Source organism: Dermacentor andersoni, chromosome 8 (genome assembly GCF_023375885.2).
Source record: "Dermacentor andersoni chromosome 8, qqDerAnde1_hic_scaffold, whole genome shotgun sequence".
NCBI classification, from domain to species: Eukaryota; Metazoa; Arthropoda; class Arachnida; order Ixodida; family Ixodidae; genus Dermacentor; species Dermacentor andersoni.
The window spans coordinates 122,184,001-122,200,901 of record NC_092821.1 but is presented as its reverse complement, the minus strand read 5'-3'; the positions used below and the strand labels follow the sequence as shown (position 1 = coordinate 122,200,901).

The window sequence follows — 16,901 nt, the reverse complement described above, 5'->3', positions numbered from 1 at the left end:
TGCCGAGCCGACCCGCGGCGGAGGTGCAGTTCGCCACTAAAGGGCGCACATACACAGCAGTGCTGGTTCTCCTTGACAGAGTAGAATGGCACTGAGATTTTTTAGTTCTTTTTACGTAAGCGCATTTACAGACTAGTATCATGGTACTATCGTCGGTACACGACGCTGCCGGAGTAGGTAGCGCGGAAAATTATGAAGCCTGAGTGTATTTAGAGAGATTGTCAGCGACGGTTGGTTCACCAGTGTGAACCTGTTTAACATCACAAAGTGACGCAAGAGCTCTGTTAGCATGTTCAGTAGAACTGCGGCATAATTTTGACTACCAAGTGAGACCCGGGCCGACGATCATCTCCGTGATCCTGACCGGTCCAATTAGCGCCATAGTACGTGCAGCTCGAACCCTCGACCTTGCTTTGAGCAGCAGAACGCTGAGTCACCGGTGGATAGGTTGGTCCGCAACAGTTGTGTCCGATTCATCCGGTTCGGCAAGTGGCACTCATGAAAAGCACGAATATTTAACAACAGAGATCATACCTGCACATATGCAATTTTTCTGTTACTGCGGAACGTAGAAATGATGATCCAATGAAAAAGATAAATGCCCAGGACAAATGGTTCTAAGCTCATCTTTAAACAAGCAAACTATTTAGCAGCCTCTGAAATTTAAAATCGCATGAAAAGTGCTGAACATGGCTGGTTGTAGGACCGCCATGAAACTGTCTATTCAGTCATTCTTGACCTTTGAGTATTGGCTTCTGCATGTCCGTAAGTAGGCAACAGACGGATACAATCTTGTCAGTACACCTTCTAAGCTCTTGTGGTAGCCTTCCAGAGAGGATGTTTAAAGACCTTGATTCTTTGAATACATCGTTCAACGTGAATTCGGTGAGAAGCTACTTTATGTGTGTACGCCACTTCCGAAGCAGTGAATTGCTCGTTTGTGCGGGCGAAAGGGAGCATTTCTAGGCTAACCTGGCGAGAATCAAGGTTGGAGCGAATGTGGGGTAGCCTTTGCCAGCCATAAACAAGTCGTCTTCTTCTAGAAGGTCAAGCAGGCCAGAGTTTACCGTAATATATGCATCACTTGCACGACCACCTAACACCTCTATGACGATTGAAGTGAAGCCACAGGGTGCTATGCCAGAAAGAAACTGAAGTGTAAAGTTGCTCTTGTGACTGCTCCAGCAGTTCACTTGGTCGCCGACTTCAGGTGGCATTTCTATGGTCACCTGCGTGCAATCTATAATTACCCTGCATGTGGGGTACTTTACCCTAAATGAGAGGGGCATTGTTTCTTGTACGATTTGCGGAAACCGGACAAGCCAACCTCGTGTTTTGCATATAGCAAGAAAGTACACCATAAAGCACACGGGAAGAAGTGGTTAGCGGTGCACACTGAAGAGGGTGCCGAGAGCAGGAAACGTAGGGCCATGCTTCATCTTCATGAGGAAAAGGAGCAGGCAGCTTCCAACGGTGATGTCTTGCCCGAGGAGTCTTCATCTGCATTACGCGTAGATTCAATTCGGAAGTGTGACGGGCTTTTACAGTATCTTGAAGTTTCCACACCAGCCTCATGCAATGTCAGATTTTGTAAACTTCTAAATACATTGTATTTAAACATCACCAAGCAGTCATCCTGGCAACCTTTCTGAACATTTCCTAAGGACAAGGCCCGACCAAAACTGCAAGACGAACGACAGATATGTATACAAGGCAGAAACGGACCGCACCTGAGATTGCATTCCAAGAAAAATGGGAATGCGGGCCGCTGAGACTCCACTCAGGTCCTTGAGGACTTAACCATTTTCCTCTCCAGGTGAAGAGATTCGTAGCCACAGAATGCCTTTGGGGAGAACCTGTTCACCTTTACTGTACTGCATGGTGCCCTTGTCACAGAGTTCACTTTGAGGCACAGGGATATGTCAGGGCCCTGTACAGATGCCACAGAAACACTACTGTCAAATAAGCAGCTTAGAACAACGAACGATGTTGGTACGTCAGGGCTGCTTTTATCTTTCTGCATTGAAATCTGAAGGAACAAATGGTTAGTCTGAGCTGATGTGTGATGTTTCCGATGTTATTCCATCGTCTAGGGCGAAACTCTGAGACACACAATGTGAATAAAATTTCTACTCGTTACCTCACGTGTGGACAATTCATTTTCGTTACGCCACGTCGGGGCATCTGGTATTGACCCGAGCTCTTCACGCACATCACATGGTGAAATGGCGCTGCTTCCGGGATCATCTTTACCTACGTCACCATGCAACGTGACACTGCCTGAGTCTGTGTGGTTGCCTGGACCGGGACTCTAATTCTCCACCTTAGGAGTAGGGGGGGGGGGGGGCGTGAAATATGACATATATTTAAGTTTCAACACCACAAAGTCGTTAATTGGACGTTTGCCACGAGCCAAACCACTCGCAATCCATCATTGCCTATCCAGACGTCAACGCAGCCACACCTGACGGGTCCCACAAAAGGACCATAACCCCGCCCTTTATCTGGCATGCTGAGCCAAGTATGAGAAGGAGGGGAACAACGACGACGATTTCGGAGTCACAGTTAATTAGACGTTTACTACGAGTCAAACCATCACCCATGCATCAGCGCCTAACCAGACGTCAGCGCAGCGTCGACACCCACTCTTGACGGGTCCCACAAAAGGCTATCACCTCGTCCTTTACCTGGCAGCCTGAACGAAGGATGAAAAGGAGGGGAACGACGTCGACGACTTGAGAGGTGCAGGTTGCTTTCTTACCACATATAGCAAAAGATCTCTTCGGTGGCGGAGTTACTGCGGGTTATTGCGAGCATGGGCATGGTATCGCCACAAAGTCGAGGAGTGTGCTTTGCGGCTGGAAAGTCTTCAGATTCCCTAGTCGAATCGTCTAGGAAACATGACGGGATTAAAAGCGGAGACTTTTCGAGAGTGAGGACAGAAGGTCCTGATGTGAACTTGGACGTTTAACTTGCTCTTGCATGAAGTGGGCTTCCGTACTGGAGCCGTGTAACTAAGCCAGTAAACCCTTTTCCATCATTTCCTACAACCTGACGTTGCAGAGATGGATGGATTCCCAGCCGTGAACGGCACCCTAAGCCGCAAGAACATTTTGCTTGTTGTAAAAACGATTAACAATTGCATGTGTGAGAAGAAAAGCAGCCACTCATTTTCGATTATGATAACGCATAAGTGACTGCTGTCACTCGAACAATTTTACGTGTTCAAAACATACTAGCAGCATTCCATGGCGTTTGAAACTAGGTTTTGGTGAAGTACAGACATGTCTCACATGGGCTCCCGCTTCTCGTGCTTCTCACCCGCAAACAAGGCCAGTGACGAACGAAAGTTTTGCACCGGTTCAACCGGCGAGACGAGAGAAACCGGCGGGCACTAGCAACTTTCGGGTGAGTGCACCTTATCTCAAGATATCGAGCGTTATTCCTGACGACCGCCCGCCCGCCCGGCTAAGCCTAACGCCAGAACCAGCTCTCGCAATCTCATCGGCAGAAACACCCTCGCGCACGAGCACGAGCACACGAGCGCTCGCCCACGCCGCGGCGTAGAGCCCCTACGATGAGCCGAGAGGCAGCTGCTGCAAGTGAAATGTCGAACAACCAGAAAGAAGATGAAGCAAATGCAATGAAAACAGACCGGACGGAAGCAAACACCGGGTGAGGCACCTGAAACTAGGACGCAGAAAGCGGCGGAACAATCGAAGCGGAAAGCACTTGGATCACAAGAAACAAGAAAACCAAGAAGGACACCTCGAATTCAAAGACGCCGGCAAGAAAACCAACCGATGAGCAAACGCCCAATCCAGCACCTTCACAGCAACAACGCAGACCCAGGATGCCATCCGTGCCACTTGACGAGGTTAAGATCGTCCACCGCCCGCAAGCAGGTCTCGACCTCGCCAAACGGAATACTGTCGCAGACATGCACGCCATCGGTAGAGCGAGTGGACTATCGCAGCAGGACTTCAATGACTAAGTACGCGTACAAGTACAGAGAATCGAAAATTTAATCATCGCAAGCACGGCCGACAAGGAAGACGCCAAGATGCTGGTCAGCATCAACAGAATACAGCTCGGAGACACTTACCACCACGTCAAAGGCAGCATACGAACGCCTGACCACATCTACCGAGGCGTCATCAATGCCCTTATACCAGGAACAAGCACCGCAGAACCTAGGAATCCGAGGAATGGCAGGAATCCGAGCACCGGCACGATACACCGTTCTTCACGCCCGAATGATGGGTCAATCGACTGCGGCAGTCGTATTCTTCGAAGGACCGAACGTTCCTTACTACATCATCTTCCAGAGCGTAGACTTCCGCTGCAGACCATATCGCAAGTCGCTGCTGTACTGCCGCACCTGTGGCAACACGTGACACCGCCAAGACGTCTGTCCGAATCCAGATTTTTTGTCCAGATATTTGCTACAAATGCGGTAAGGCTGGACAATCAATCACAAGACCATGACTGCAAACCGACCTGCAAGCTGTGCGCAGAAGCGCACGAAACTGCAAGTACAGAGTTCAAGAAGAGACTGCAGCCAAGCCCTCCACCCTACAAAATACGGCAACAGCGCCTTAACAGACTACAAGAAAGAGACAACCGCTGGAGCTACAGCACTGAAGAGTTCCCGGAGCTGGGCACTTCGGCCACCAGCTCGAGCATTGTCAGATCGAGCAGCTTCCCCAGGCGCAGCAGCTCCAAGCCAATACTGCGAAGTGCTTCGCGCTCACGTTCCCGCTCTTGCTTCCGCTCAGTCAAGCGCTCGAGCTACGCCGACGCGGTAAGCGGCTCGAGTGACTTGGGTGGTACGAGCAGCTTGGATGCATCGGCCGAAGCCACAGTCATACGGCTCCTAGAAAACAAACGGCAGAACCAGCAGAGCAAACTGCAGAATCAGCACAGCCAATTGCAAGGCCAGCACAACCTCATAGACAAGCTTATCCGCAGTCAACAGAAGCAGCAAGAGCTCACCGACAAACTGCTTCAGAAATGCAAGAGATAATTTAATTGAAAGAAGGCAGAGAGGTCGGCCTGAGCTAAGGTGCTCTAGCCTGCTACTCTGCACAGGGGGAGGGGGAACGGGGACATAAAGATGTGATGAGGGATGATGACATAGCAAGAGGAATGCGCAAAGGTGAAAGCAAGTTCAACACTCTGATGATAAACATTCACAAATGTCATCCATGAAGCAACAATCAGGTTTCGCATCAAGTCTGCAGTCACCAATTTGAGTGAACTTAATATATAGAGGCGTTAGGACGAAGCTGGTGTGGGCCTCCCCTGCGTGAACAGCACAAGCGCCAAACAAAATCTTTATAGCATATAAAGAGCTGCGATAAGTGGCTCTAGCACGGCGAGCACTTGTAGGGCATTTTTAGCGGCCGGAGTCTCGAGACCACCGAGAATCACGCGCATTGATTCTACTAGGTGCTTCAGCATTTTTTGTACACTCTCCTTCTCATTGTGTTCATCTCCTTGCTTGCCCGTAGTGTCACCGGTTTCATTGGCCCTATAATTCTTGGCTTCATGGCGCAGAGGACCGCTAGTGCCCGCTGGCATGGCCGTGGGCCTAGAGGTCAGCAAAGGCCATTCCGTGTCTGTATCAGCCGGTGGAGGTGAATGTTTGCCGCGTGCTCTTGTCGACCTTGATTTATCAGTAGACTCCGTTACCGTCCTCGATGCACGCACAGACAAAGGTGGTCGTGGTACCTGTGCCACGCTAGGTATTTCTCCTGAAATGGTTTTGTGATGCTTCTGTCGCGAGCGTTGGTCACATTGACGAACAGATTCAGCAGCCTCTTTACGTGAAAATTGGTCTCTTGCCATTTTTCGAAGAATACAAACCTCTTGTTTCATCTTCAGGCCTTCCTTCGAGTCGCTTCGTGAGAGCCAGTGCAGTTGGGACATTTAAATGAGGACGCCTCACAGTCGGTGGTATCATGCTCTTCGCCGCAACGCGAGCAGGTGGCTTTGTTTCTAAAAACAGCGCTCAACTGTCCTATCTTGTGACATTTCCGGCACTGAATAGGCCTCGGAACGAATGGTCGTACTCGGTGTATAACGTAGCCCACTTTGACACACGCTGGTAATGTCGAAGAAGCAAATATTAACTTGATACATCGGGAGTGCCCCAGGCGGTGAATCTCAAGAATGCGCACCGATGACCTCAAAAGACTCTTGAGATCCGCATGCTTGATTTCAAGCTCCACGTCCAGGTCCAGGCAAGCTAGCACGCCATGGACGAAAAGAAAAAAGGCTCAAACGAACGCAGCGAGGAGGAAGGACACGAGGAGATCTCCGGCGACGACGGGTCCACTCGGCGTAAGTCAACTGCCGCGGAGAGCAACGCCGGAGGACCGAGCGCGTCAGTCTCGGAGACGGCGGGGTCCAGATTCGGGTCACCGCCGTCGCCCGTCGAGCACCGCCGGGTCGAGCCGCCGCATCGTCGTCCCCCACTGGTTGACGGCGTTCCAGTCGGGGAACCGGCCGACCCGGAGGTCGAGTGAGAAAGCCAACAGCAGGTTGCCGAGCTGGTGAGCGAGGGCGTGATCGATGACGTGTGCCGGGTGTACTGCATCGTCATCGCCAGGGAAACGTACCGCATCAACTCGATGTCCCAGCTGCCCAACTTTGTCCGCGCGTTCAGGGCACTGACGAGGCTCGTATTCCCGAGCTCGTTTCAGGACGCGTACAAGGCCCGGTACGCGGGCGGCACCGTCGCCGGTGGCGGCAGCCGTCGCCCGGCCCTGCGCGATGGCCGCCTTCTGAGCGCCGACGCGCAAGTGCCCGACTATCCCAAGAACATCATAGACGCGTACGGTCTCTCCGGCGTCTTCACGGACAAGGATCAACCGGACGTCGTCCACGTCGACGACCAGTTTGTCGGTGAGAGCGACGGAAGGTCGGGGCTCGGCTACCGCGGAAGGCCGAGACTTTGACGCCTCGGTAACGCCAGGCGCCCGTTTGCACCGTCTCGTGCCGACAACACCAGTGACAGCCAGCCGGTTCGGATGCCGAGGAAAAGGAAGAGGTGGAGTGACGACGTAAAAAAAACATTAAAAAAATAACGCGGCAAATTAAAAGTGCTTATCGTGGGCGTTCCTTCTTAGGTTCCTTTTCTCTTCGTTTGCATAGTTAAATTGAGTGTGTCGCCCTATAGGCGAAGCATTGAACGCAATTGCAAGGTTTATATAGTGCTTCGCCGATGGCGTCTCGGAGCGCTGCAGTGCGCCACGTGAGGAGCGCGCGTGCCGGCGGTGTGGCAGGTGCCGCACTTCGACATTGCACGAGATGAGACTAAAAAGGAAAAAAAAAAAAAAAACTCTTTTGACTGTGGTCAGCGTCCGAAGAAAGGACTGCGTAATTTTTTTTGCTTCAAACTTCACCCCGGTTGTGACGTGCGTGCAGCTGCCAATGCTCCTTCCTCTGCGCGCATAATTCAAATGCCATCAGTGGAGTCGTCATTATTGTTATTTTTTTTTTTTTTGCAGCCAGGTTACGCTTTTTGCGTCTCGGGATGCCGTCTATATTCCATCGCGGGCGGTGCGCGCATGCGTCGTCGTCAATGGCGGGACATCACTACAACGCCAACGGCGACGGCGAGAATGCACGTCGAGCATCCATATAATTGTTGTCGCTATAATAAGCGAGGGAAGAAAAAGAAGAAGAAATATAACACTTGTGCAGAATGCATCGACATTCACCAACAAAGTACACGGTCTGTATATACTGCCCTGGTTTGCCCCGTAGCTGTCACAATCACGGCCGCCGGTGTCCATCGGTTGATCTGTCAAAAACGGGACGCCGGCCATGTTGGCCGATGCTCGGAACGTCGCCAGCCTCCCGCTTTATTTTAAGCAGAAACTGCCGAGAGAGAAAGTGACGTTGCACAGATGAGAGGAGGCCCTATTTCTACTTCCCCGCAGGAAGCACAACTCAGTGCCTACAAGGGAACGCTCTCTCCTAACGTACTTCTTTCTCTCTCTCTCTCTCTCGCGGCGGGGAAGGGAAGGGGCAAATCGCGGCTGTGTGAAGCAGGCCTAAGCAAGTAGCCGAATCCTTTGGGAAGCTTTTTACTTTATGAAGGAAATTATGGGCGTAAAGGCGCGTATTTGCTGCAGTGACAACGTTTCGACAGCGTTTGCTGTCTCGTTCCGTATTTATGCATAGAACAGAGCCATTCAACCAGCACATCTGTGGAGATGGTGTTGGCGGCTATACACGTAAGCCGATTCCTCATGCGGGTCGAAGCAGTCGAAGCGGAGCTTTTATTGGGGTTTATGACGAACGCTGTTCCTGCTCGGCGATTATTGTAGAGACCGCACGGCCCACTCGGACACATTCTTCACTGAGTCGTCGGTACCTAAAATAGCTGCCAGTGTCAGCTGGAGTAACGCCGTTCTGAGAAGATGCAGTGGTATACGGCCCTTGAACACTTGGGCACTGTAACAGTTCGCACTGTGTGAAACGAGTGCGAAGCGCTGATCAAATCCTTCGTCATCAGGAAACGCAAAGGTGCAGCAATGGGGCTTTGCGCTTGTGAAGAGCTCGGCATCATCAACAGTGCATTGCAAGACCCTACACAACCAGCGTTGAAAGAAACAGTTGTCTGGGAATGTCTCGAGGCGTTCAGTGGTATTGAATGCGTAAAACATCCATGCAAGACGGCATAACATGAGAGCGCCCAATCAGTAGTCCAGCCAGCGAGACGTGTATTCCTCGTACTTAGAGTGGAGTTTGACCGCCTTGACACGGCAGGGATTCTGCGACGCGCCTAAAAACCGACTGATTGGGCCAGTGGTGTCGTCGTCGCGCGTAAGGAGAACGGGCAGATCAGGGTGTCTCTCGACTTGGAACACATCGGTGCCAACTTGGAACGAGGACATTTTCCAACTGATCAGCTTGACCTGTTCGAAAGATAGCGCCGGCCCGGTACGTACGGCTCACGGGGTACCGAACTGAGGTCCGGTAAACCCACGTCCGAGGTTGCAACCTCCCAGTCGTGGGAGGTCAACCAGACGACCATGCTCGTCTGGCCACCCAACAACATACCAAAACTAAGGGGTAAAGGGGGACCTTCAGAACGTATAATTTGGAATATAACTGGTAACACGGATTTCTAGAGTGCCTATACATAAACTAAATAAACGAAAATGAAATAAACTGAAAAACTAAAAAGAAATTAAAAGAAAATAAAATGTCCCATGGTCGGTACCCTAACAGCGTAACCTTCCGGGTGCTTCAATGAACTTGTGCGGATCACTAATATTCGAACCATGGCTTGTGCCTAATTGACAGGCACCAATAAACAAAATGTCTGGTGTTGTAAGTGCTGAATCCAGTTTACTAGTTGGAAATATGAAGAACGTGGCCTCTAGTGACTGTGGGGGATTGGCCAAGAAACGTCTCTCTCTGCTGTTAGATTTTTTGTTTTATGTTGGTTCATCTCGCACTTTGTTGTCTGTAAATGCATTTGCCCCATTACTTTACCTCACGATAACGAGCCGGTCTGGCCCCTGATGTCCGATAGAGGGAGCAATTTTAGGGGAGGTCAGTGGGTCTGGACAACCTTGTTGTTCTCGTGCATTAGTGAAAGGGTGCAACCCGCTCTGGAGGATCGGTAATGAATCGGGTGGCGAAAGTTATAGTTGTTGTCAGTTTAAAAAAAAATGAAGGTGAAATGAAATACCTGTCTCTACCTCTCTTCTTCCTTCTCATCCCACCCGAGGTCGCTTGCCCCCCCCCCCCCCCCCCCGCCCCCAATATCGTCGAAGAAAGCACCTTGAAGAAAGCTCTCCCAGCTTTGATGAATTCGGCAGCGGCTCGGAAGGCGAGGGCTACGCTGAGACGAGGTCAGCCAGGTGAGAACGCCGGCGAGCCTGCTCGGTGAGAGCCGAAATTGTTGGTCTGTGACCATGCCCCGGGGTTTTCTCGTGAAACCATTCCGCGCAACCTCAGCGGTCTTTGGTCTCATTTTTGGTAGCGGCTCCGTAAAGTTTTCCGCCGTTGAAAGTTTCTGGCGACTCGCTCTAACACAAACGCCGCCTGCCGTGAGATCCAAGGAGGCTTAAAAAATAATTCTGGAGTGGAGATCGTGCCTGGAATCGAAGCCGGCCGCCGCCATCTTACTAAGGGAACCAATTAACGTTGGGATGTGGCGGAGTAGAGGAAGCGTTTTCTTTTTGCTTTCAGCGGTTTTGAAACGGCCAATTCAGCCGTGCAGGTGACTCTTAACGTGTCTGTCTGTCACTAGCTTTAGGATCAAAATTGAATGTCTTGACAACTTGTTATGGGAGATCGCGATATGACGACTAAGCCAATGGCAATATTCTAGCCCGAAACAACAAGCTTTTATTTTTTAATCACTCCAGAATTTATTATCACAGAGCAAGAGAAGATGTACTGCTACTATTCTTCGCCTAATTCAGCACGCTTTTAACGATGAAGTCGGGGAAAGCGCTGGCGTCACCTCTGCTGGTAAGAATTTGCGGGAGTTGCCACTCCAGATTTTTTCGTGAAACCTCCTCTCACTGGTTATGGCGTTCTGCTGCCCAGGACGAGATTGCGGGTTCAATTACAGCCCTTACTGGCCGTATTTCTATAGATGCGTAATGCGAAGAGACTCGTGCATTTTCATTTAGGTACACTTAAAAAAAAGCCAGGTCGTCAAATTCAATCCAGGCTTGTCTTCAGGGGCGTCCTTCGTAATCCATTGTGCAGTTTCGCAACAATAAAAAAAAATTTGCTCATGAACCCCGATAGCCATCATACCGTACAAGTCATCTAGTTTCGATCACTGCTGGAGATGTCTTTTTCCACAAGTCACATATTTGTTTCTGTGATACGCAGTTACTACTTTGGCAGGCTCTTTATAATCAGGGTAGCCCTTGTGGCATAAAACTCGATCAATCATCATTCATATAGTCCGGAAGTTACGCGCAACAGCCTTCCGAATTAGCCAACGTAAGACACAGTGTCAGGATAATCATGTGATAAACAACCAGCGACGTCATTTAAATGTCTGCTTTAACTGTTTCTGTATTCATCTTTTAAATACGGTCTACCTCCATGCAGAAAATTGTAAGTGTCCTCTTGTCAACAGTAACATCACAGTTCAAGTGAGGCATAGCCAAATTGCAGAATGTTGGTACGAGTGCAGAACGGCAGAGAACTCCAGCTCAACAAGCCTGAAATGAAAGGAAATAAGATAATGTAAGATTCATGGAGTTCATTTCACTGAGCTAGTTTGGCCTGTAGCTAATTCAGCTACGATTGTTCGCCTTCAATATTAATGACTTTCTTCAATACTATAGTTTCCACTTTTGTTATCTTAACAGTATTTGTTGTATCTAAACTGTACTGCAACGCACTAGATTGCAATGTACGAAAAGCGGGGTCTTGTTGTCATTGCTATAGTTTATATATTTTTGTTGGGTAACGGTGCTACACTTCTGTTTCAACAGTGCTAATTTGACCGTCCCGTATTGCAATGTTAGAACTTCGTGACATGGAAACCTGCATTCCGAGTGTTTGTTTTTTAATGCGTAGGCGTTCTTTGGCGATTGGCCCAGCAATATCTGTCTGTCACGCGAAAAGTGTAATGCCTTGTACCTAAACAGAAATGCGTGATTTGCGAAGTTAAGACATCTAATATCTATAATAGTGTAAGCATAGGTGATTGGTAGCATTAAAAGCGATAAGGTACGATTGAAACAAAAACACATGAAATTGATCAGAAAGAAAACCGTACTCGTCAGGCCGCCTTGAAAGCTTACTTTCCCGCATTATGGATGTGTGTGCAGAGAAGCCTTCTGTGGGACTACTCAGTACAAAACATAATAACAGATTGGTACATGTGTTAATAGTATAGCAATAAAAATAAATGACTGGTGGCATTAAATAAACGGGTGACGTCGCCACCTCAAGGTCGTAACTAAAAGGAAAAAGATAAAAAAAATAGAAAGGCAAGAAACAGCTACGGTGAAACCGGTTATGACGGCGTTCAGGCTCATTTGATACGATTGATTTGAAGAGGCGATGCAGCTTCGTGGCAACTCATCTCCACACTGTTCAGCGCACAGATTAAATTTTTTTTTTGGCACCGGAACTCATCTCCACACCGCTCAGTGCACATATTTCATTTTTTGGCACCGGAACTCATATTCACACCGTTCAGTACACGGATTTCATTTCTGTGGCGCCGGAAAAGCGACGGGTAGAAATTCATAAGCTAGGAAAAAGAAAGTAAGCAAAAAGCGCAGTAACAGCCGAGGCAAAGGAGGCTTTCGCATAAGCAGACAAATTTCGGAATTTCTCTAGTGTTTTTTATTTTGCCACATCTTACGTATCAGGGTACCCGCCGTGGTTGCTCAGTGGTTATGGTGTAGGGCTGCTGATCACGAGGTCACAGGATCGAATCCCGGCCACGGCGGCCGCATTTCGATGGGGGTGAAATGCGAAAACAGCCGTGGTACTTAGATTTATTTGCATGTTAAAGAACCCCAGGTGGTCGAAATTTCCGGGGTCCTCCACTGCGGCGTACCTCATAATCAGAAAGTGGTTTTGGCACGTGAAGCCCTATAATTTTAATTTTTACGTATCAGGGTATGTTGGATCCCACCCCACAAAAATAACCACCGAGGGAGGTTGTAGTGTTTACAAATAAATGATCACATTCTCCGGTAATACCTTGATTTCAGCATTCGCAGAGACACGGATGCCCGGGAGAACGCGCGGACGCTCCTGTCGCGTTCTGCGGACGCCACAGGGCGCACTTCCAGGAGCGTCGGAAGCACAGCCGCTGACCCAAACACCGGAAGACCGCTGGCTCGACGAAGGAGAACTCCGGTTATCCGATCACGGCGCGAATCCCCTGCCGCAACACCTCGCACGCGTGAGGTCACTCCCCAAACACATGACCGCATCGCCGCATTGTCGCCCGCGGATCGGCGGTACCCGACCAGGCACGCATCGCCGAGACGGCTGGCAGAGGTGCATCGCTCCAACCGTAGTCCTGGGCGTGACGCAGGGCTTCGACTCGACCTGAAGCGAGCGCGGGGTACGTCCGCCATTCCTGGTACCAGAAGCGGTGTGGGCCCTTCAGCGACCACGGCCAGGACTCCGTCCATCCTATCGTCGCCTCGGAGAGCAGGGAGCAGGACCGAAGACTCTCAGGCGCGTCCCGCACAGAGCGTCCGCTTCTCCAGGATGAAGTACAAAAGGGCACCCAGGAGCAAGGAACGAAGAGCCGAGACTAGAGTACTGTCGAGGTTCGCCGTACCTGCGTCGACGAAGAGCTTCATTCCCACTAACCAAGGGTCTTCGGACGACAGTTCTTCGTCCAGCAGCTCGAGCACCTCGGAGCTGGAACTGAAGAAAAACGTAAGACGCGTGCAAGCTGGTGGAACGAGGCCCACTAAGCTGACGTCACGTGTAGGAATCCCCGAGAGGCGCCGGTCGAACACCCCGAAAACACCGAGGAGGCGCATTCCTCGAGAAAGTGCCACAACTGACGGTCGCGAACGCCAGGCCAGTCACTCTGTACGCAACTCCTCCAGGAAACGTTTCGCCAGTGACGACAGTAGCAGTTCCGGAAGCGAGTCTTCGACATCATCGACCAGCATCAGTTCGAGTTCAATTGAACACAGCCGGGACGGCGCTACGGTCTCGAGGGACCGCGTGGACCAAACGGCGATCCCTAAGAGAGAGCAGAGGACCACAGCCGCTCAAACTGACGAGACGTTGACGTCACGTCCGGCGTCCATTTCCAGAGCCAGCCAGACGAACCTCCTGAGGCCCGCGAAGCGTGTGGTCAGCAGACCGACTCCATCGAGTGCGCCTGGGCCCAAGCGAACGCAAGCTACGTTCGCTTATTCCCGGCCAGTGAAGACTGGCTTGCAAAGTGAGTACACAATCACATTTCGTGGCATTCGCTGTAGTCGTTGGTCGCGACAATTTGATTTGTCGAATTAGATATTTCTGATTAGAAAGGCGAAAACTCTTTATTAATGGTCTTTAGGAATAGGGTTAACAAAATGGTCTTTATTAAATATATTCACACCGTACACGCACGCACATGCAAACACGTAGTGTCATTGCAGACGGCGCGCGCGGCCCGATCCATTCTATCTGTGGTTCATCCAGCGCCCGCCAGGCGGCAACACTGTTCGACGTCGTAATCAAAGGTGACGACACCGTCCGATAAGTTCAAGCGCTAAACCTTGCTATCCAAGTCGGAGCTTCGCCCAAATTCCTTTTTTTTACATAACTATGTTCTTGTGCATGATTGCACATGCCGTGTGACCACACCTCACTGCTGTACTTCTGGAACACTAATGCCTTTAACACGCGATGAAAGGCAACACGATCGCATGGGCGCTCGCAAACTGCGTTTCGGAATGTCTCGCAGCACCGTGCACTGGTCAGTGGATGTTGCGGGCTTCTTTCTTTGATCATTAAAAATGAAAGAGTCGCAGCGTCCGCTCGTATGACAGTGCGACGACCAGTGTATATAGTCGACACCAATTGCTGAGGCTACGAAAAAAAAAGCAACGAACCTACCTTTCAAACGCGCACAGGCGCCGATCTGAGTGGTCAACGCCCAAGTTTGTCAAATACAAAACCATGGGCTTGGTCATTTACGTGGTACCGCGTTCGAGCGCGATTCTTGCCTCGCCTCGCAATTTCAGAGTCGCGAAGCGTCATCGTGAGTCGTGATTATACGGCCTTCCAATTTCGCCCATTCCGCTCGCTAGGTGGCGTGTTGTGGTGCTGCTGTAGTTACTGTATGTGCTGTAGAAGGATCGCCAATTCGGGCGAGTTGGTAGTGGTTGAAGATTAGCGCTGTCATGTGTGAACATCAGCGCTGTCCTGTGTATTCCTGCCTTCTGCCTTCGTCGTCCTGCAACGCCCCTTCAAGGTGTTCGTTCAACTGTATGTGCTAGTTACCACTACCTTTGGTAACATATACAGTAGCCCTATATACTGCTGTCAGGTGAGAAACGCTCGCTCTCGCGTTTTCTTTTGCTCTTTTTCATTGGTCACGCATCTTCTCACCACGCTGTTGTCACCCCAAATTTGTCGCCTCGACGGCTTCCGCGCGAACCGCACGCGCGAGATCACGCGTTGAAACCCCGGGTGCGCCCGTTTTTCTACATCCGTCAAACGCGCGACGTTCTAATCGCAGCCGCCAGCAGATCTGCTGCCACGAGCGGCGCTTCCGGGACGGCGTCGATCTCCGCGTCTCCCGCTTTCGACGCCAGTCGGCGACGTCACCGGGACACCGGACCGGCCAGCGCGACGCCTTCTATAGAACGGGTCTCCAGCGCCGAACCGTCGACGTCCGTCGTCGTCGTCGTTCCCGCCCTCGCAGCAGACGGCTCCGAAGGCGTCGCGTCGACGGGCGCTGCCTCTTCGACGAGCGTCGACCGGGAACGGTTCGCGGAGAAGGTCGCTCGCGTCCTGGAAAGGCTGTTGCCTCGAGAACGTCAAGTAGCCGCGCAGCCTCGTTGGACGACTCTCTCGGGCGATCGAGATCGACGAGAGGTCAGTACCGAGACACCGGGCTTAACACACGCCACTACTACAAGCACTACAGGCGTAGACGACAGCAGCGACACCGCAGGAGCGCCTCCCGAAGAAGACCGCGGTCAGAGCACCACTGGCGCGCCTCTGGTGAGCCTTCGGTGTCGGCATATACGGATATATGTCGTTATCCCGCCAGAGTGAATTCGTGACGATTGCGGCACGAGAATGATAATGGAAAATAAACAACACAACGCCCGACATTGCGAACGGTGAAGAAATCTAGAACTAAAGTTTAGTCTTTTTATGTAGTCGTAACAAAATTTTCTCGCTGAAACAAAGGACTTGGGAGCATTAGCTAGCATGACACGTTATATTTCTTTATACTTAGGCACGAGTGAATTTTTAAGCATATCAGATTCCAATGGTGTGCTAAAATTGTACAGTTATACCCGAAATAAACGCTACATTACCTCGGTTCTGTCCAACTACGTGGCATTTGCATATCTTAAAGCTCTGGCTTAAGTTAGCTAAGACAACCTGTATATGTAGCATACGGCTCTTTACCGTTTTTGCCGCGAAAAGGAACAAAAAAAAACCGAAATTGAATGACACTTCGCAAATTCTAAAGTGTGTTCGGCGAAAGCCTGTGCCGACAGTCAGACGCCGCGAGTATGAGCCATTAAAGGCTTTCGCCTTAATCCTTTCCGTTCCGCTTCCCTGGGCCTTGGTGCCCGGTGACATGTTAGCCTGCCGCATTCGCATTCGCTCATTCTTCTTCTGGCGTTTGGTATCGAAGGAATCCACATTCTTGGGGCGCTTCTCCGAACCGCTTGCCGTGGAATCATCACCGTGCCGCTTAGGAGCCATCCCACTAACTCGATTGCTGCAACGAGGCGTCTGACGAAGGAGCGTTGCCGCGAGCGCCGCTGTGCCATCGCGTGATTGCTGAGATAGTGTAAGGGGGGAGAGGCAACAGCTGCGGCGAGGCAACTGTTGCTATGCGTCGCTGTGGCATCACGTGATTGCTGGAGAGTGTGAGGGGGAGAGGCCACAGCAGGCACCGTTGCAGGGCACGGACGGACGGACGGTCGGACGCCGCGAGTATGAGCCAGTAAAAGCTTTCGCCTTAAAAGAAGATAAGCAAAGTGGACTGGGGCCACACCTGCCCGCAGACGGTCTTCTATATAGAGTTTCCTTACATAGAGTTGTATGTTAAGTCCAGGGCACATCATGTGTATATGTAGCCTACGGCTCTCAACTGCTGTTGTTGCGAAACAAAAAAAAAAGAAAGATAAAGTGGACTGTGGCCAACCCGGCCGCAGACGGTCTTCTATATAGAGTTTCCTTGCATA

At 50.7% G+C, this 16,901-nt stretch overlaps 1 protein-coding gene and 1 long non-coding RNA gene across 2 annotated transcripts in view; one reads left to right on the top strand and one right to left on the bottom strand.

Annotated features, from left to right (window-relative positions):
- The window catches only part of LOC140219863 (uncharacterized), a 478,555-nt gene that overhangs the window by 341,627 nt on the left and 120,027 nt on the right, over positions 1–16,901 (bottom strand). The gene's annotated exons all lie outside the window — the stretch shown is intronic.
- LOC126529417 (uncharacterized) overlaps positions 6,261–16,901 on the top strand; it is a 28,109-nt gene continuing 17,468 nt past the window's right edge. Inside the window, exons 1-3 of the mRNA XM_050177018.3 lie at positions 6,261–6,526; positions 6,614–6,909; positions 13,052–13,404. Of these exons, the coding sequence (XP_050032975.3) occupies positions 6,261–6,526; positions 6,614–6,909; positions 13,052–13,404 (915 nt within the window). The remainder of the gene's footprint in view (positions 6,527–6,613; positions 6,910–13,051; positions 13,405–16,901) is intronic.